Raw genomic sequence first — 20,125 nt, 5'->3', positions numbered from 1 at the left:
ATAAAAGGAGAAGTGCAGTAAAGAAACAGAACCACTTTTTAAAACAGACAGAAATATAGGGGATTGAGAAACACCGTGTCCTGCAACGGAGCATTTTAACAGCAAAACCAATGAAATAGAAGAATCCTCGATTCAAAGACACTTTTAAAATGGTCTAGTAAAAAGAACAAATAGAAAATTCAAGAAAATAAAATAATCAATGCAGCGTGGCTATCTGAGAAAGAGAAAAAAGACGGGTGAAGATCATCTAAGAAATAAATAAAGGAAGCATGGTGGTGAACACCTTTAATCCCAGCTCTCAGAAGGCAGAGACAGGTGGATCTCTGTGAGTCAGAGGCCAGCCTGGTCTACATAGCAAGTTTCCAGCCAGCTGAGACTACATAAAAACACCAAGTCTCCGGACAAACAAAAAATAAATGAATGAAAACTTCCAAAATTCAGGGAAGGAATAATCTTTGATTCACAAGGTCACAAAACACCAAGACAAGTCACATTAAACCTCAAGTCTATGCAAAGAGTTTGAAAGGAACAGAAAAGTAATTTTCATACACAGGGAGCTTCCATAAGACTATGAATTTCTGCCTGCTGCTCCTCTGAAGGGGCAGGAAAGCTTTTGTGCCTCTGTCTCTCTGTATCTGTCTCTTGCTCTCTTTGTCTCTCTCTGTGTCTCTCTCTCCCTCTGCCCCCCCCTTCCACTGCTCCTGTCCCCAGAGGCTGGCCTCCCTCCTTCCCTTCCCCCACTTTTCCCATTCCCTCTCTCCAAATAAAAACCCTCTTTGTGAGAGCACTTGGAGGGAGAGGCAGGTGGATCTCTGAGTTTGAGACCAGCCTGGTCTACAAAGCAAGTTCCAGGACAGCCAAGGTTATACAGAGAAGCCCTGTCTTGAAGGAGAAAAAAAAAAAAAGGAAGAAAGGAAAGAAGGAAGGAATGAAGAAAGACAGAAAGGAAGGAAGAAAGGAAAGAAGGAAAGGAGGGAGGGAGGGAGGGAGGGAAAAAGAAAAGAGGAAAGGAAGAAAAAGAAAGAGATAAGAAAAACCTGTAGTATATATGCAAGATGTTAAGAGAAAAGGGTCAAGACGAACCATGGCCAGGTGTCATCAACACACAAGGGAAGACGGGAGGGGAGGAACAGAGGACATGCAAGCCATCAAAGACATAGCAGCAACAACCTTGTCCTGAAACATAAAAGGAAAGTCACCCCAGTCCATTTTGTGTTGTGGTTACAGGACCATACACCAAGTAGAGTTTTTTACCTCACTTGGAAGAATGCCAGCAGCCCTGCTGGAGGCTTTTGAGCTATAGCATAAAGTAACTGAAGGTAAAGGGCAGCTGGCTTACACAGGAGAGGAAGCGTGGAATGTGGACTCACTGTGTGACTGCATGCCATCCTGACAGTATTAGTCGGGTATCTTCCAGCACAGCCCACGTCCCAATACCACTAGATTGAGCATCAAGTTTCCAACATGTGAATTTGGGGAGCACATACAAACTCTAGCATTTGCTAATCCAAACAGAGTGGCTGGATAACTCAAAAATCCAGCTATGCTACCCGCAGAAGCTCATTTGAATGTTTAAAAACACACATAGGCTGAAAGTAAAGGACTGGAAGAAAGATACTCTGTGTAAATGGAAAAGACAGGAGGTAGCTGCACTGGCATCAGATGAAATAGAGCACAGAGGTTATTATATAACAATGGAAAGGTCAATTTGTCAGAAGACCTAACAGCTGTAAATATCTATCCGTCCAATGCTGGATTGCCGGAATACATGAAATAAATGTAACAGCACTGAAATAAGAAATAAATAGCAAGGCAATAATAGTAGGGGACTTAATAACCTAAAGAGGGGTAAAATGATACATCATCTAGACAGAAAATCAATCAGGACACAGCAGATTGGAAAACACAAGACCAATGGCCTAACAGATGCATACAGAGAACCCCGTCTCTCTGCCAACAGCAGCTACGCACCCTTCTCAAGCACAATGGAGATGCTCCAGGACAGAGCATTGGGCTTCAGAGTCATGGAAGGGTCTTCTCTGCATCCAACCAGAATCAAAGGAAAATGGTAAACTAAACAGTGCTCTTCTGAACAACCAGGATGTCACAAAAGAAGTCCAAAAGCACATGGTACGGATCCGGAGACACGTGAGAATAGAGACACAAAATGCCCAAGCTGAAACTGCGCTCACCACGGGTACCACGCGACGGAAAGACAACCGGCAAGTAAATGGGGAAAAAAACAAGCCCAAGTTAGTAGAGCAAAGTAAATAATAAAGATAATTATTGCTATATAGATTTTCAGACAATGAAATAATCAATGAAACTAACAGCTGATTTTTCAAAGGCATGAACAATTGATGAATCTCTAGCCAGACTCTCAGAAAAGGAGGATCTGTAATAAAAAGTCTACCATCTACATTGCAGATGCCACGGAAGAGCAAAGGATTTAAGCAATAGTTATAAATGGCCACGTAGCAATAGGTTCCTGTCTGAAATAAAGACATTCCTAGAAACACAAAGCCTATCGAAATTGAATCATGATGAGTCAGAACAAGAGCAAGGAGATGGGATCAATAATCAAGACCTGTCAAAGAAACCTAGGGCCTGGGGTTTCATGGAGAGCATATCAAAAGTTTAAATGAGAATCCATGCGGATCCTTCTCGAGCTTTTCTAAGACACCGAAGAGCAGAGAATATTCCAAAGCCCATTTTACAAGGCCTTCATTCTTTGATACCAAAGCCAGATAAAAAGAACAATGGGAAAAAGAATCTCACAGGCCAATGACCAATGGTACAAGCTAGGCTTAACACCTCACAAGAATGAACTGTGCGCCATGACCAACCACAAGTTACCCCCAACATGGAAGGATGGTCAGCCCACGAAAGTCCACACACTAGCAGAAGGAACACTAGTAATCAGGTCAAGTGGGGTTTTTTTGTCGGAACTCTGCCTCATTTTATGATACAGGCTTAATAAATCATAAGAACTTCATCTGAACAGAGTAAAGACCACATATGACAAGCCCACAGCGAAAATCGCACTCTCTGTGAAAAGTTGAAAGATTTTCCTCAAGACCGGGAACAAAGCTCACCATTTCTGTTCACCATGATACTGGACACCCTGGCCAGAGCAATTAAGCAAGAAAAAGAAATACAAGAGACTGAAATCAGAAAGGAAGAAATAAAATCATCACTTTTTAGATGCCATGCTCATAAAGCTATAAAAAGATTTCAAAAACAAACAAAAAACAACATAATTAAGGAACAAATTAAAATTAAGCAAAGTAGAATCGATTTTATTTCTGTTTTACTGGCATGTGCTCATCACCCACAGCAATGGGTTTCGTAAACACATCTTCAACTATATTGTGTATTTTGACCACATCCACCCTCCGTACCCTTTCCTTGCTAATCTTTCCTTTCCCAGACAGCTCCCCATATACTTTCATTTATGCTTAAACATAAATGAATCTGTGTATGCACCTACACACACATACATAAAAATTAGTATCCACATGAGAGAAAACATTATTGTTTTTGTCAGTTTGGCTCATTTTGCTTCATATGATACTGTATTTCTTGACAAATGAAGAAAAGGAAATTTTTATGACTTTATTTTCATTTATGTGTATGTGTGTGCACATGCATGCACATGTATGCCTTGTGTGTCATGCCCAGGGAGGCCAGAAGAGGGCGTTAGACCCCCGGAGCTGATGTTATAGGCAGTTGTGAGCCCCTTGATGTCGGTGCTGGGAGTCAAACTGTAAGAGCAGGAAGAACTCTTACCTACTAAGCTAATTCCAGTCCTTGAAAAGGAAAATTTTAAGACTAACATTTAAACTGGCATCTAAACAATAAAATATTTAGAAGGTAAGAGATAGGCACACTGAAAACCATAAGACAGTGATAAACCCATGAATGAATGGAAAGGAACCCTGTGTTCATAGATTGGAAAAATACTCTCAGATTTTCCATAATATCAAAAGCAAGATAAATATAAGATTTATCCTGTAGTATTATCTACAGGATATATATAAGATCTGTCAAGATTGCTACTGCATTTTCACAAAAATTGTAAGAAAATTCTAAAATTAAATGAAAAAAGCCCCCACATAGTCAAAGCATCCTTAAGAAAGAAGATGGAAAGTCAGAGGCATGAAATTTCCCGATTTAATACTATTTTCTAAAGCTGTAGTAATCGATGCAGTGTGAGGCCAGGTTAAAAAAAGATACAGCAAAACAATAAAACAAAATAATCCCACATATAGAGTTGATAAGCACTTGACAAGGGTGCCAAAAACAGAAAAATAAAAGAGAAAGAATAGTCTATGCAATGAGTGGTATTGGAGAAAAGGATAAATGTACACAAAGAAATATACCCTATGCCACTCAAAACAAAGACAAAAAACTCTGAAGTAGGTTGAAGATTGAGGTGTAAGACCAGAAACTTACCAAACTTCTCTAATTAAACAAAGGGGAAACTCAATAACATTGGTCTTGGCAATTGATTTTCAATATCACACACACACACACACACGACAATAAATGCAAAATATCAACCCAGGACTCATGTAAAGATAAAAGACATCTGTGCAGAAAAACAAATTACAAAAGTAAACATCAGGAGAGAGGGAGCGTTAGCAACCTGCCTGCCAAGGAAGGGTTAATACCTGCTGTGGTTTGGAGATGAAGCAGTCTCTAGAGGCTCCTGTACTGAAGCTTGTTTCCAACTGTTTGAGCTAGCCATCCTAGGTGACCGGGCCCTGAGAGCTCTTGCCCCATCCCTGGGCTGATCCACTGAGCACTCCAGACACAGAGGCACTGGTGGACAGTATTGGAAAACAGGAAGTGGAGCCTAGATGATGCAGGCCGTGTGGGCACGTACTGGGAAGGTGTCCCCTGCTCTCCAAGGACTCTCTAACCCGTTCTGCTTTATGGCTACTCTAAGAGGAATGGCTCATTCAACCATTCCTCTGCCTTGATGCCCTACGTCATCACAGACCCAGAAACCGTGAAGACAGCTGACCACAGACTGAAGCCGTGCACCAAAAATAAGTCCTTTCTCCGTCACGTAAATTTTCTCAACTATTTACATGACGACAGAAAAACTGAATAACGCAACATCCAAGCATACAGCGAACTCCTAGACAACAGCAAAAGCCAAAATGTTTTTAAACATGGGCAAATAACTAGCAAACAATGTTTTCCAAAGGGGTCACATAGATACACATCAAGCTTGGGAGTGCAACATGAAAGGCGAGTTGCATCCACATAACACAACTATCAGGAGCTGGGGTGGCTACTCTCGGTTGTCAACTTGCCTACATCAGGAATCAGCTAAAACCCAAATGGCTGGACACATCTGTGAGGGATTTTTTAATTAAGGTGCTTGAATTGGGAAGACTCACTTCTAATCTGGATCTTCTGAGGTAGGAAGATCCACCTTTAATCCAGATCTTTCAAGGTGGGACAATCCATCTTTAACCTGGTCCACGCCTTCTCCAGCAGCCTATGTAAAGACGTGGAAGAAGGAAGCTTCTGACCTCTGCCTGCTTGCTGTCACTCTTGCTAGCAAGTCCATGCCTTCATTGGCTCTAGAGTCTACCTTTCCAGGATTAAGTATATTGAAGACAAGCTGAGATATCCAGCCTCACAGACTGAACAACTACCAGACTTTTGGAACTTCTGTTGATAGAGAAGCCACTGTTGAACTAGCTAGGCCACAGCCTGTAAGTCATTCTAATAAATCCCTTTATATGTCTAATATATCTGTGCTTCAATATGTAATATATAATCTGCATGTTATATATGTCTATATATTATAATGTATATATGTACTGTATGTTATATATTATAAACATGCATATTATTAGAATAAATTTTATTTCTAAAAATATGTATTATAGGGAGAGATATGATACATAAAATATATATAATATACATGATATTGTATGTAATATATATAGAGAGAGATACATATGGAGAGATTCAATCTATAAATTCTGGTCCCCTAGAAAACACTAAATAATATAAGTAGCCAAAGTCACAGTAAATACCATCTCATAACCTCACAGAATGACCAGTGTCAAAAGACAAGTAAAACAACTGTCAGCAAGGGTGTGGAGAGAAGAGAACTTCTTGCTGTCGGTGAGACTGTAAGTTGGCAGAGAATTTTGGAAAACATGAAACTACCTTTCAAAAATTAAAGAAGCAAATCGCCCTCTGGTCCACCTACCCCACTGAGGATACACAGCCAGGCATCACGCCTTCAAGGCAGCGCTAGCCACAGCAGCCAAGAAGTGGGAACAGCCTAAGTGTGTGCTGACGGGTGTGTGGATAAAAGGTGAGGGGGCTGGAGAGATGGTTCAGCAGTTGAGAGCACTGGCTACTCTTGCAGAGGATCGAGGTTCGATTCCCAGCGTCCACATGGTGGCTCACAACCATCTGTAACTCCAATTCCAGGGGATCCAATGCCCTCTTCCGACCTCCACAGGTACCAGGCACACACGTGGCAAACATATAGGTGCAGGCAAAACATTCATACACACAAAAATTAATACATAAACGAAAATACTAAAATCAGGCAATCAGATGTGTGCGTGCAATAGAATGCTAGTTGGGCATGAGAAAGAAGTCACTTCTGTCATTAACAACGCAAATGACTTGAGAAGGCTGTGGGCTGAGAGAAAGGTTGGAGAAAGACAAACATGGTGAGAGCCTGTATCTGTACAGATCTAAATGCTTGAGCTTTGAGAAGCAGGAGAATGGTGCCTACCAAGGGCCTGGAGTGGCGGAAAGGGTACATTCATGTCAAAGGTATACATGTTCGGTACAAGACAAAGATTTTGGGTGTCATAGTCTCTGAGACCTTCCTGGATGGCAGAGTGCCAAGCCGAGGGAGGCAAGAAGGCAGTTTGGTTCAACACAACTCAGTAGCCATTGTTGGTTCAAACTTCAGGAGTCTGACCCTGAGGGTTTATTTTAGACATACTTAAGCACAGCACAATTTGGTGGAAACTATTCTCCTGAAAATTAACTCAGTCCCACGTGTTCAACAAAGCACACGTAAATCTCCTTGAGGAACAAAGTAAGCCAAACACAGATCAGACGTGATTACATGGACACTCTGTAAGATCCAATAAAGATAAAGTTCTATAGATTGACTGAAAATTAGGATAAGGGTCTGGGGGAGGATCCGGTGCCGGAAAAGTCTCCAGCCACAGAGATATCACAAAGGTCCAGGTTAGAAAGCAGTCCACTTCAGCCTTCTGGGCGGATAACAGGTCTCACATTTCTTCCATTGAAGGAACTATCCTCAGTGCTTGGCATTCCAGGCTCCCCTAACGCTTGCGTGAGCACAAAGACCTCTGTGCCCCTACCCTTGGGCTCTAATACAGTGTATTCATGGTGAGCGTAGTTAGCCCTGCATTAGACACTTGAAGTCACTATACTGTAGCAAACAATAGAGTATTACATACTTCAGATTTGCTAAGAGAGTTGATCTTAACTGCCTACACAAGGAATGTAACCATGGTCTTGGGTATATTAATATGACTTTGTTATCATATGTACATCAAATCAACATATCCACTTTAAATATGAGCAAAAGTATCTGTCAGTTATACCTCAACAGCGCTGTAAGAATTGTCAAATTAAGTGAACACACCAGTACTGCTGCTGTGGCTGGGTTTGCAAACCGCTATTCTGGTATTTGTTTTTAAAGGATTCTGTCCACTCCTGCCCTCCTTTTTACCTGTCCCGTGGGTGATTTTGTTCCTGTTCCATCTTTCTCGGTTTGTCAACTATAACCTTGTACTGTGGCAGTGATGGAGTCTTGCCTGAACATGCACTTGACTTCTCATAGCCATGTTCTCTTCCTGGCAGCACAAAGGAACCTACAAGAACACATTTCCTGTGCTGCCCCTACTGCCCCCGTGTTGTCTGCCAGCACCAGAGTTCTCCTTGTCTTACAAACCCACGATGCATCGTTGGGATTTGGGGCTTTGTTTTTTGGTTTGGTTTTTTGTTCTGTTCTGTTCTTAATACATTTAAACAAGGCATGCATTCTCCTGCATTCCAAGAGTTCATTCCTTTGCATAAATCCAGAATTCTGACTGGAGTAATTTTCCTTTCCTGGAAACTTTTAACGGATCTGAATAAGAGTGTAAATTCTTGCAGCTTCTGCATATTTGAAGAGGTCTTTATTTCACCTTTGTGCCCTCCTGGCTGTGGCCCTTTTCTCCTCCCAGGCCTCTATCAACTCCTGCCACACTGAACTCCTGGTTGCCAGCAGAGGCTAGAAACTATTGCCCCCGAAGCTGGACCTACCTCATTCCTAGGTGTTCTTTAAATATTTTCCTCTGCACGATTTCTCAGTGCTGAGCCTGATGTCATTTGCTTCATAATTCTTACACTTGAGTGTGAGGTTTGTAGGCATTCTTGGTTGCTAGTTTATAACAAATTTGCAACATTTTAGCCATTAATTTTTAATCTAGTTCCCCACTTTTTCTCTGTCTTTCAGATACGCCAATCACACATAAAGTTCCTTGACTCACTAGTTTCGTCTTTTGACCTTCTCTTTTCCCGGGTTATTTTGTATAATCTCTGCAGCTAGCCCCTGAGGTTCCTTTCTTCTGCAATGCTCAATCTTCTATTAATCTCATATATTTTTCATTTCAAACACTGATATTTTCATCTCTAGAAGTTCAGTCTGGATCACTGTGAGTCTTCTGTGTCTCCCCTAGCATGCTCAGGCCTTCCTTGGTGAGCACAATGGTACATTTAAATAGATATTTCTAGACTGGGGATGTGGCTCAACAGGTAGAGTGCTTGCCTAACATGCACAGCGTCTTAAGTTCAGTCCCCAGCACCATCACATAGAACCAAGCCTGACGTCACACCTCTGTAATCCCACCACTTAGGAGGTGGAGGTAGGAAGTTCAGGAATTCAAGGTCACCCTCCTCTATATAGCATCAAGACTAGCCTGGGCTACATGAGACTACCTCTCCTAAATGTAGATATAGTCTTTTCCTGATCTATTATTTCTTTTTTTTTGTTTCTGTTTTTCAAAATAGGGTTTCTCTGTGTAGCTCTGTCCTAGAACTAGCTCTGTAGATCAGACTGGCCTTGAACTCACAGAGATCCACCTCCTTCTGCCCTGCAAGTGCTGGGATTAAAGGAATGTACCACCACTACCCAGTTCTGATTTACCGTTTCTATCACCATGTCCCTTCCTTCACCACAATGGCTGATCGGCACTGAGCTGAGGGGCTTTCCCACACTCTGCTGCAGTCTGTAGAAACATCTCCTGTCACTATCCGGGTTCCCCTACGTGGCCCACTCCTATTATCCTGGAAGGATGGACCTGCCGCGACCTGGGGCAGTCACGGGACTTAACACTCTTGGTTCCTCTCCTGTCTCATGCTGCCTGTTGTTTGCTGTCTTAATGCTGCAAATTCTTACAATGCCCAGATTTCTAATTGTGTTGGAAGTCAAACATTCACTTTCTATTATCCAACTCTTGGCAAAAGTCTCAGTTTATTTTTCCAGAATTTAAGCCTGCTTGAAATACAATGGCAACCTTGCTATCGGGTGCACTAGCTGGGGCAGTGCTGGAGGGAGAATACAGGAGAGCTGGTGAACTGACCAATTCAGCTGCCACCCAGGTCCAGATTCAGGGCTGAGTTGGCCTACCCTAACATCCACCCCATCTATGAACTGCTGGAACATGTGAAGGGGTCAGTCCTGCAGATCCAATGTCACAGGATCTCCACGACACAGGGCAGCAACAGGATATCCAAGCAGAGTCCCAATGAGGACCAGTATTGATAGTGTAACAGAAGTCAGAGGCCTCAGACAAGACCAATGACTCATTGCAAAGAAAAATGTATGGACTAAAAAAAAGAAAGAAATACAATGGTGAGCCTATGGGGTGCTTTAAGAAGGGGACTACTGAGTTGTATTTGAGTTTTAGAATGGTCACCCTGGAGAGAGGCCAGTGAAAGATTCTAGGAAAGCATGGAACATATTCCATGACAAAGACCTGGAGAAGTCTGAATACTAGCAAGAGGCTTCTGGTGGCCAATCACCAGTGCCTGTGTGTATTCTGTGGCTTTAGGCCAAGGGTGCATTCTAATGGGAGAGACTAAGAATGCTGGCTGCACACATGCACCCTTTGTCTGCATGGATAGACAGTCATCTCTGCAGTCCCAAATGTGGTCTGGGGAAAATCTAAGTTACCAGAAGCAGGGACCATATTATTCAGAATGGTCAGGACAGGCTTCCAGGAAAAGGTACCAACATCCTGGGCTCACCGTGCATTAGATGTGGGGGTCTTGGGTGCATGACCTTTAACCTACTCACTCACTGGCTGAATGTATATGATATGATTGTGAAGCTAGTGTAACCCCCAGAAAGCCCTTGAATTGCCATAACCTTTAATACTGTTGCTGTTCTTTGCACCGTAGGCACATCTGGATCAAGAAGAGGATCAGAGAATGCAGGAAAGTATATGTTCTTACTCTAAGATCTCTGAGTTTCAAAGAGGACACTAAGACCATGGCCCCTCAGAGCATAGCACCAACCCCACCATGCATAGACAGACACTTCTGAGACCTCCCAAGCCAGCCACCCTGTCAGGGACCAGCCACAGGCCAGAGCACCATATGGGGCATGAAGTGTTCTAAGTTCTACATCCCCATCTGAGGCAAGTCCATTGCCCCTCGCAGGGAATCTGGACCCATTTCCCATAAGCACATTCTGGTAAAATTCCTGCACTGTGTCAGTGAAAACATGAAAGCCTACAGAGAAGTTTACTTGTAAAGGGGGAAAAATCAACCTGGCATGATATTGGAAGCTGTGCTGGAATCCTTTAGATTCCACAGCTCCTAAACCTGTCCCAAACACACCAGCATCACATCAGGGTGACTGGATGGCCTCTGCAAGTTTGAAGATGTGTTACATGCACAGGCATGTATGTCTCTGTCTGCAGGAGATGCCACCAAAGAAAGCAAATCTACCAGCAGCAGATTTAAAAGGCAAAATTCAGGTGCATCCTTTAAACCAGATGACTTTAAAACTTGAGAACAAGAACTAAGGTGGAAATAACAAGGAAATGCAAATGAGATGGGGTAGAACGAGGGAGAAAGAGGCACAAGAATGGGCTGGAGAGATGGCTCACAGGTTAAGAGCACTGGCTGTTCTTCCAGAGGTCCTGAGTTCAATTCCCAGCAACTACATGGTGGCTCACAACCATCTGTAATGAGATATGGTGCCCCCTTCTGGCCTGCAAGGATACATGCTGGCAGAACATTGCACACATAATAAATAAATAAATAAATAAATAAATAAATAAATAAATTTTTTTTTAAAAAAAGAAAGAGGCACAGGAAAGTAGCAATAGATATTCTTACATGTTAAAGAATACATAAGAACCTCCCACAGCCATGGGCACCAGAAAGGGTAACTAAATAGGGAAAGCAGACATGGAAAACTCCAAGAGAACCCTTTAAAATATAGTATGGGACTGGGGAGATGGATCCGTGGTTAAGAGTCCTCCCTGGCTGTTCTGGCAGAGGAGTGGGGTTTGGTCCCCAGCACCCATGTGGTGACTCAGAACTGTAACACCAGTTCCAGGGGATCTGGCGCCCTCTGCTGGCATCCTTGGGCATCAGGTGCACACACAGCGGACTGACAAACAGTGTTTACTCACACACATAAAATAATTTTTTTTCTAAAATATGAGTACTTAGGAAATCGTAAGCATTCCTCTTTCAAAATAAAGAGCTCTAACAGGAAGTGCTTTAACAAATGCAGTCATGCAGTTGCAGATGATATAGACTCACATTTAAACCGCATAGATCTTACATTGCCAATATTTGTCAACACCACCTATAAACTTCACAACAAAAAAGTTTCCCCAGTGCATAAAGATTTTATTTTAAAGATTTGTTTTTATTTTTTTCAAGCTATACATAAGCACATATGCCTGAGTGTGGTTTTGCACATGCTTGTCTTCAGAGGTCAGAAGGAGATCCCTGAAGCTGGAGTTCCAGGTGGTTGTGAACCACCTGACATGGGTGCTGGGAACTGAACTTGGGTCCTCTGAAAGAGCAATATGGGGCTTAAAACCCTGAGTCAACTCCCAGATCCCTAAAGCATAGGATGTTAGAAACATCTATTTTATCCAAAAGCAATCACAAGAAATAAAGTTAAAAGATACCAAAAAAAATGGAGACAAAGAAATTCATAACAAAGCTGGGCATAGTGGAGCATTCCCTTAATCCCAGCACACAAGAGGCAGAGTCAAGAAGATCTCTGTGAGTTTGAGGTCAGCCTGGTCTACAGAGTGAGTTCTAGGACAGCCAGGGCTGTTACACAGAGAAACCTCGTCTTGACAAAAATAGAAAAGAAATGCATTTAAAAAAATTACCCACCTCTTGAATAACTAATGAAAACAAGCCTATTTCATTCCAAAACCTCTGGGCAAAGCAAAATGCATTCACAGAGAGACTACATAAAACAAACAGCAAGAGCAATAACTTATGTTTCTACACTTACACAAGTAGGGACATGAGAATCACCATGAAAAGCGAGTTACAAGTGACACAAAGTGTCACTAACAAAACAAACCTGAGTCCTGTGGAAAAGAAACTCATGTGCCCCCATGCTAAGTCTATTTGCAAGTTTGTTTTATTTATTTACTTACTTACTTACTTACTTACTTACTTATTGCATCTGCCAAGTTATAAAGGTTGCAGCCTGTATGATACAGGTTGTAATTGGCCTGTAAAGGGCCAATAACCCACTGCCGCTCATGCACTGAGGACCTGGACATTTCTGTATCAACCTAACAAACCATCATAACTCTATAGTAACATTATACCAAAAGTCACTACACCAAACTTACAGTAATATAGATGCAAGAAATACTTAAAAAAAAATAATCTCAAATACACCTAACCCATGAAAATACATCCTGTCTGAAGTAAACACTAGCCCTCCGTTGATTGACTGGGCAGGCTGCATCAGGTGGGCAATGGACCCTGCGGGCCAGCACTTACTGCAACCAAGTAAGGGAAAAGCCACAAAAGGGTATCATAAATGAAAATGCCATACATAAAATGAAGCAACCTTATCAATAAAAATTATAAAATAAACTGGGCAGTGGTAGCACAAGCCTTTAATCCCAGCACTTGGGAGGCAGAGGCAGGTAGATCTCTGTGAGTTCGAGGCAACCTGATCTACAGAGTGAGTTCTAGGACAGCCAGGAATGCATAGAGGAACCTTGTTTCAAAAAAAACATAAAGCAAAAAAAGAATTATTATAAAATAAAGGAAACTGGCCAATCTCATTCATAGTGATAGGAAGCTAACGTCATTTTAATCAAAGCGTGAACCAAAATGGGATGTCCTTCAGCCTGTAACCCTTAACTGTTTTAGACTGTCAAATGTAGTGTGCCAAGAATACATAATTTTTTATGTACAAAAAGAATACAAATAATGAAAGATATTTTGATTTTTCCAAAATATTTGCAAAACTCAGGACATTCTAATTGATGGTGTTTTTTTGAAGCAATAGAATTCTCTCTGCATCGATCGCACGGATTAGAAGTGGGCTGAGGAGACGGTGTGCCATCTGAGGGTTCTGTAAACCACACAGACTCCAACAAGGAACAGCGGAGGCGCCCCAGCTTTAGCTTCGTGTTTGGGTCATGTCAGACATTCCGACTTCCTAGATCTATGCAGCTATACCCTGTTCCTCTGCCTGACACGCCACCTGCTGTGTGACCCAACTCCATAAGCTGCTGCTCAACACTCACCTCTTCTGACTTCTTCCCCTTCCCGGTTAATTCCCATTGGATAAACTTCCTCTGGAGAGGGAGGACAGAAAAGAATGAAAGCAAGGGGCAAGGTGGAAGGCAGGCAGGAAGGCGGGCAGGAAGGCTGGGAGAGCGGAGGATGAACTAGGATTAGGTGCAGCCCTGCAGGAGCTCGTGCCAAGGTCTCAGAGCAGCGACAAGGAGCCCATTCATTCTTCTGGCTCCCTCCTTCCCCCTACCCTGCCCAACTCTCATCTCTCCCAGAATCTAACCCCCTGGCGGCATCTTCCCATTTCAGACTTAGACATCAAGGATGTCATAGCCCTAGAAACCAACACTCGGGTCAACCCATTCCGTAGACAAAGCTCCATAGATCCTATACTCCAGGAAACTATGTTTGGCACACGGAGGTCAGGCCTGATGAGAGACTGGCCAAGCAAGGCTCCCGACAACTACGATCGCAAGCTAAAGAGCCTCATGGAGAAGGGCACAGAGCCCAAGATGGAGACAGCTAAGATGCTGAAGCCAGAGGAGGTGCTGAGCTGCCGGTGAGCGCCACTGGGGTGCATGGGCAGGCTGAGAAGAGCAGCGTGTGAATGCATGTATGCTTGACCATGGTGAGGGCAGGCCTAGGACATCAGGTGATAGACCCACACTGAGACATGGAGGGGGCAGGCCTAAGTCAGCAGTGTGTGAACGCATTTTTGAACTCAGAGGGAACCAGCTCGTCCCTACCTGACTCTAGCTGCCAAAGGATTGCCACAAGACCAAAACCCTGAGTCCCTTCACTCTGCTGAATCTGAGTGACAGTATCTGTACTGGTTGCTCTTCTGCTGCTCTGGTAAATGCCACCACCAAGGCAACCTATGTGAGAAGGAGATTATTTGGGTTTATGGTTCCAGAGGGATGAGAGTCTGTCATGACAGGAAGGCCCATCGGCAAGTAGTAGCAGCAGGCCTGGTGTCAGGAATAAGAAGTCGAGAGCTCATACCTTCAAACATGAGCAAGAAGCAGGGTACACACAAGATGTTGGGTGAGGTTTTAAGGTCTCAGAGCCTGCCCCCAATGACACACTTCCTCCACTGAGGCCCCTCCCTCATAAACCTCTCCAAACAGTGCCATCCACTGGAAGGCCAAGTATTCGAACACCAGAGCCTACAGGGGACATTTCTCATAGTGTCACTGTCTCCAGGGACTTTCTGCTATGTTAGGGATTTAGATTCCCAAGATGGCCACAGACTGTTTGGTTTCTGTATTCCCCTCTTCCTTCTCCACTGCTGGAATAGGACCCGGGGCCTTTCACGAGCTAGGCAAAGCTCTCCCACACAGCCTCACCTCTCGCTTGCTCTCCATCCATACCGTATCACCAGGTCTGTCCTCCAAAAACACCCACGGCCGGTGTCATCCTTAACTGGCGTAATAGGCAAAGTTAAAAAAACCTTTAGCTGAGGAGGAATTGAGGCAACAGGATAACAGGGCCACCCTCGACAAGCTGGCAGCAATATAACCATCTTGGGTGAAAGACCAGCCACACGGCTCAGGTGTGTGCTGCCCGTTGCTCCTGGAGACTAAGAGATGGAGCAGGGATGGAGTCAGTGAGAGGAAACACCTGAGACCGCCCTCCTTGCAGGGACAAGTCATGATGTGGCTCTAATTGGCCCTGGCTCCACAGTGGGAGTTCTTTCCCGCAGAGGTCAGGAGCACTGGGGCAGGTGACATCTATAAAGTCATTGGGGAGGCATCTAACACAAGGGTGAGATGGTGCAATGGGGTCTTAAGGACATCACACGCCAGCCCACCCATACCTCCCCGGCAGGCTGCCCTGGGGTCCAGGGAACTGAGGCCACAAGCAAAGGCAGTCCAGGGACAGAACCCAAGCACAGGCAAAGCAGAAAGCCCGTTAATGGCAAGACAGCACCTCTCTGTTACCCATAACTAGCCAGCAGGTGGCTGGTAGCATCCCCCTTCTACTAAAACTGGTACCAAGAAGTCAGCAGATTAGCACACACCATTATCCCAGCACTCAGGAGTTGAGGCAGGAGGATTGTGTGTTTGAGGCTGCCTGAGCTACATAATGAGATCCTGTCTCAAGATAAATAGATAGATAGATAGATAGATAGATAGATAGATAGATAGATGATTAAATATGAAGTTGGCCCTGAGGTCAAGGTTGACAGTGGAACCAGGAGCTCTATCTGGATCCCACAGCACAGATGGGATCAATTTCACTTCTTAGCAGAAGTCAGGATTACAAGGCTTTAGAACGCATTTTAAATCAATGGTCTTGTTTAACTGCGTGCGTATCAGAGGAAGGCACTCATGCCTGTTCATGCAGCTCTGTGTACGCATGCTCGAGGCCCCCAGCCTTGACTGAGAACCCCTGCCTGCAGCAGTGATCATACCACATCCCACCCAAACTAACACGCACCCACACCCCACATTAGCCATGGACTCTTTCTTCCTGGTGCCATTTTAATTGTGTCTTCCAAACGGGTGGCCCATTCTTTACCTGACTGTCACTCTGTTGATGAACGAACGACCTCATTCCCCAAATAAACACCTGTCTTTCCACGGCAGAGCCTCCTTGACTTCCACGGACCACATGCTGAGTGTAGTGCTTGAACCAATGAACATTAGCCTGTTTTCTCTGGAGATAACCAGGGTGATGCCTGGCAGGTTGAGTCCCAAGAGTTACAGTACCACGAGCTCCTGCCACCTCTGCCACCTGCGGGGTGCCCTTCTATCAGGGACACACACAGGGAGCCAGGCCAAGGTCTCTTGCTGCCTGAAGTCAACCCGTACCCCCACCCTTTCTTGAGACAGGGTCTCACCATGTAACTCTTTCTGTCCCAAAACTCACTCTGTAGACCAGGCTGGCCTCAAGCTCAGAGATCCGCCAGCCTCTGCCTCCTGAGTGCTGGGATTAAAGGTGTACGCCACTACACCCAGCCCCAAGCCAACCCATTTCTAGTGAAAGTTGGGTCCCACAGCTCCTTCTCACCTCTTCCTACCTTCTCTTGAAGGTACCTGCGTTTGTCCAAGAACAACGTCAAGACCTTGATCAAGCTGTGCAAAGACGCAGGGATGGACGTGGACATCCACCCACACATGGTGGAGTCCGAGATAGACTCCAAGAAGATATTCGACCGTCGCTTGAGCACGGCGCTCTAACTGCACTGCCCACCACCGGAGCCTCACCCCATGTGGGCTGAGCACCCCGCCACCGACTAGCTTCTCTCTAAACCGCACCAGGCCAACAAGTCAAGAGCATCATCACTAGCTGGTGTCAACTTTGTCCTCGGCTCCACCTTGCAGCAGACAAGGAGTAATGGGAAGAGAGCCCCCTAGAGAAAGCTTGCTGGGTGCAGTGGCATTTGCCTGTATTCCTTCACAGGTGGAGGCAGGGGGATCAAGAGTTAAAGCACGAGGCCAGCTTGGAGTTGCATGAGGCACTAACTAAAACACCATAATGGGGAGAGGGGGAGTACAAAGGTTTTTTGTTTTTTTTTTTAAATGCTTCTTGAGCAAGGAAACAGGGCCTCAAGTCCCTAGAGAACTTGAGAGAGGAGAAAAAGCTGAACAGCTGTCTGGCTTACAAGCCACTGCCCTATGAAGGGCACAGCTGTGTGGGGAACTGGCCCTCGTGTAAGCCCGAGGCTGGTGGCTGAAGTCCTCTCTTGTAAGGACTGACTTCATGGTCACACCAATTGTATTTGTTAGTCGTCCTTTCCCCACCAGCTGTACTACAAAGCTTGCTGGATTCCTCTTGCAATCTACTAAGACCCCAGGACCCACTGATGGAACCAGATCAGCTTGTCCTAAAGCTCTGTCCCACATGCCCTGGGATCTGTGTGCAACACAAAGTCCCCAGGGGGAAAGCTAGTGAACCCTCACTCTCGGGGAAGTGTAGAGGGTAGGTAATCCCAAGAGGGTGGTTTGGGATCCCTTATCCCACCCCTGGGGCTTTTAGTCCCATGAGCTGGTGGGCAGCTCTGGATACAAAATGGAGTCAGATCCCTGGATAGGAGATCTTAGAGCTACAGAGGAAAGGCTTCCTGGTTGCGGAAGCTACTTTTGTTTGTTAGTTTCTTTCTTTCTTTTTTTTTGGGGGGGGGGGGCGCTGTTTGGTTTTCCAGACAGGGTTTCTTTGTGTAGCAGTCCTGGCTTTGTAGACCAGGCTGTCCTTAGCTAACAGAGATCGCATATCTCTGTCTCTTGAGTGCTGGGATTAAAGACATGAGCCACCACCACCCGGCTGGAAGCTACTTTTATTGAGAAACAAGAATGTCCAGATCTGTATGAGAGAGGGAAGGGCAGGCAGAGAGAACAGAGCAGGCAAAAGCTCAGAGGCCAGGATAATATAGAAGGCAGTTAAGTCTGGGTGGAGGGAACACGAACAGCAAGAACAGAGCAAAGAAATACCAGCCTTGTTCTGCAACCCTCCGGTGTGCACCAGCTGTGTGCTGATCTGGTAGAAGGCTGAGGACATGATGTGAGTGGGAGCAGACACGCTCTTACCTCTGTGTAATTTGAACTCAGTGGGAGGGGAGACTTGGGATGCTCATCACCAGAAATCCGGGAGTGCTACACTCCCAGGAACTACAGAGACAGCCTAGCATCTGCAGTGACAAGGGCCAGGCTCTCATATCTGAAGATGTGGAAAGGAACATCTGGAAGTTAGCTGAGACATTATATCGGTGAGCTATGGCTGTGTAACAAGTCACCCCTAAACACAGTTTAGAGCTCTCACTTTCCACAAGACTACAGGCCCCGCTAAGCAGTGGTGCTGCCAGTGGCCTTAGCAGACCTAGGCTGTCTGCCTGTGTCAGGCTCAATTAGTGGGTCAGCTAGGGCTGGCTGGTGTTGGGCAGTCCTGTCCAGGATGGCTGTTCTCTGCCCTGACAGACAAGCCTGGGCTTGTGTTGCTGGAGTGTCTGTGTTCTAATAGGTGGCAAGGACCTGAGGACGGGGGTCAGGATTAGGACTTAATTACGTTGCATTCCAGCTCGTGCTGGCAAGTGCCAAGGTTAGCTCAGATGCAGAGGTTGAGACTAGCCCGGATCCATCAAAGGAAAGAATCATAAAGTAGCGTTGCAAGGGACCTGCCTGGGTCAGTGTTAGAAACCAGCCATTGCTGTGATTAATCATGAAAAATTAAACCAGGGTAATAGTGTTGGAGCAAATGAGGCAAGGCTGGAATAATCTGTCACTTGACTGGGCATGAGCATAAGGGATAGATCTCCGGATACACTGTGTCACCCTGGGTCACAGATTACCTGAGGGAGAGAAAGAGAAGGCCAGAGCTGGAGTTGCTTGGAGTCACCCTCAGCCCCTACAGCGTGACTTCCATGCTCAGCAAGGAACCAAACAGGAAATGTGGGGAAGGCAGGGCACAGCAGGTAGGGGCACTGACCAGCCCTGCTCACAGACTTCCTGTTGCGGAGCTCTGAGTGCTGGCGGCCCAAAATCAAGGCACCGATGTGGCTATGCTTCTCTGTGTTTCTCTCAGGTCTTAACCATTAGGGCTCACAGAATTATCCCATCTCAAGCTGCCAATCTTAGGAAGGCCCTGTTTTCAAACAAGGCGGTGTTTCAGGATTCCAGCAGATCTTTCAGGGAGCTGCAGGCAGAGTTCCCTCAAGGTCCCCCCAAACTCCTGGCAGAGCTCTCACTGGAGCCCACGCCCCACCATCCTCTCTGACCTGACCCTCTCAGGCACACTGTCTCCCCCAAGCTGGTAGCCCCATGTGGCAGAACCACCCCACTGTTCCTCACTCTGTGTGTCCACCCTGAACCAGGTCTCAGGAGGATTCTTCAAGCCCCCAGGTCCCTCCCTGTTCCTGGACTTGAGAATCTCCATGAAGTTTTCACTAGTATGACAGTAGGAGGCTGAGCCCAACTCCTGCTGCCATGAGCCACATCCCCAGGGGACTCTGTGCCTCTGCATCCTCTTCAGGGCAGTGGGGAGCCATCTCCCAGACCCAGACACACCTAGATAGCAAAGCAGCCATTCCCTTGGGGCTCAGCTCAGAATGGTTCCACCTACAACCGAGGAGTCTCCGTGGGTGCTCTGTGAGGCCAGCGGCTTTCCAGGAAGGAACCCACAGCACAAATTAGTTTCCTAATAACCTGGCCTAAGAGCCCACAGTAAGTCCAAGCTCACAGTACAGTCAGCACAGAAAAAGGGATATGCCCCAGCCAGGCCCAGGCTGGGCTCAGACAACATCACCCACAGTGCACCAGGTTTTCTGAGGCCTCATAAACTCTGGAATTTCCTGCAGCCGGTACAGTTACGCCACTCT

The 20,125-nt window shown here is 45.4% G+C and overlaps 1 protein-coding gene across 13 annotated transcripts in view; it reads left to right on the top strand.

Annotated features, from left to right (window-relative positions):
* The window catches only part of CUNH16orf78 (chromosome unknown C16orf78 homolog), a 113,867-nt gene extending 95,941 nt beyond the window's left edge, over window positions 1-17,926 (top strand). For all 13 annotated transcript variants that reach the window (XM_041650562.1, XM_041650557.1, XM_041650568.1 and 10 more), the window contains 3 exons: window positions 10,471-10,506; window positions 14,122-14,371; window positions 16,847-17,926. In XM_041650562.1, the coding sequence (XP_041506496.1) occupies window positions 10,471-10,506; window positions 14,122-14,371; window positions 16,847-16,994 (434 nt within the window). In that variant the 3' untranslated portion in view covers window positions 16,995-17,926. The remainder of the gene's footprint in view (window positions 1-10,470; window positions 10,507-14,121; window positions 14,372-16,846) is intronic.
* The last annotated feature ends 2,199 nt before the right edge of the window (window positions 17,927-20,125 follow it).

This window comes from Microtus oregoni, unplaced genomic scaffold (genome assembly GCF_018167655.1).
Source record: "Microtus oregoni isolate MIOR12 unplaced genomic scaffold, Mior012 000004F_ref0000308, whole genome shotgun sequence".
In the NCBI taxonomy this organism is placed as follows: domain Eukaryota; kingdom Metazoa; phylum Chordata; class Mammalia; order Rodentia; family Cricetidae; genus Microtus; species Microtus oregoni.
The sequence above is the reverse complement of the archived record's forward strand: the minus strand, read 5'-3'. Positions and strand labels throughout refer to the sequence as shown.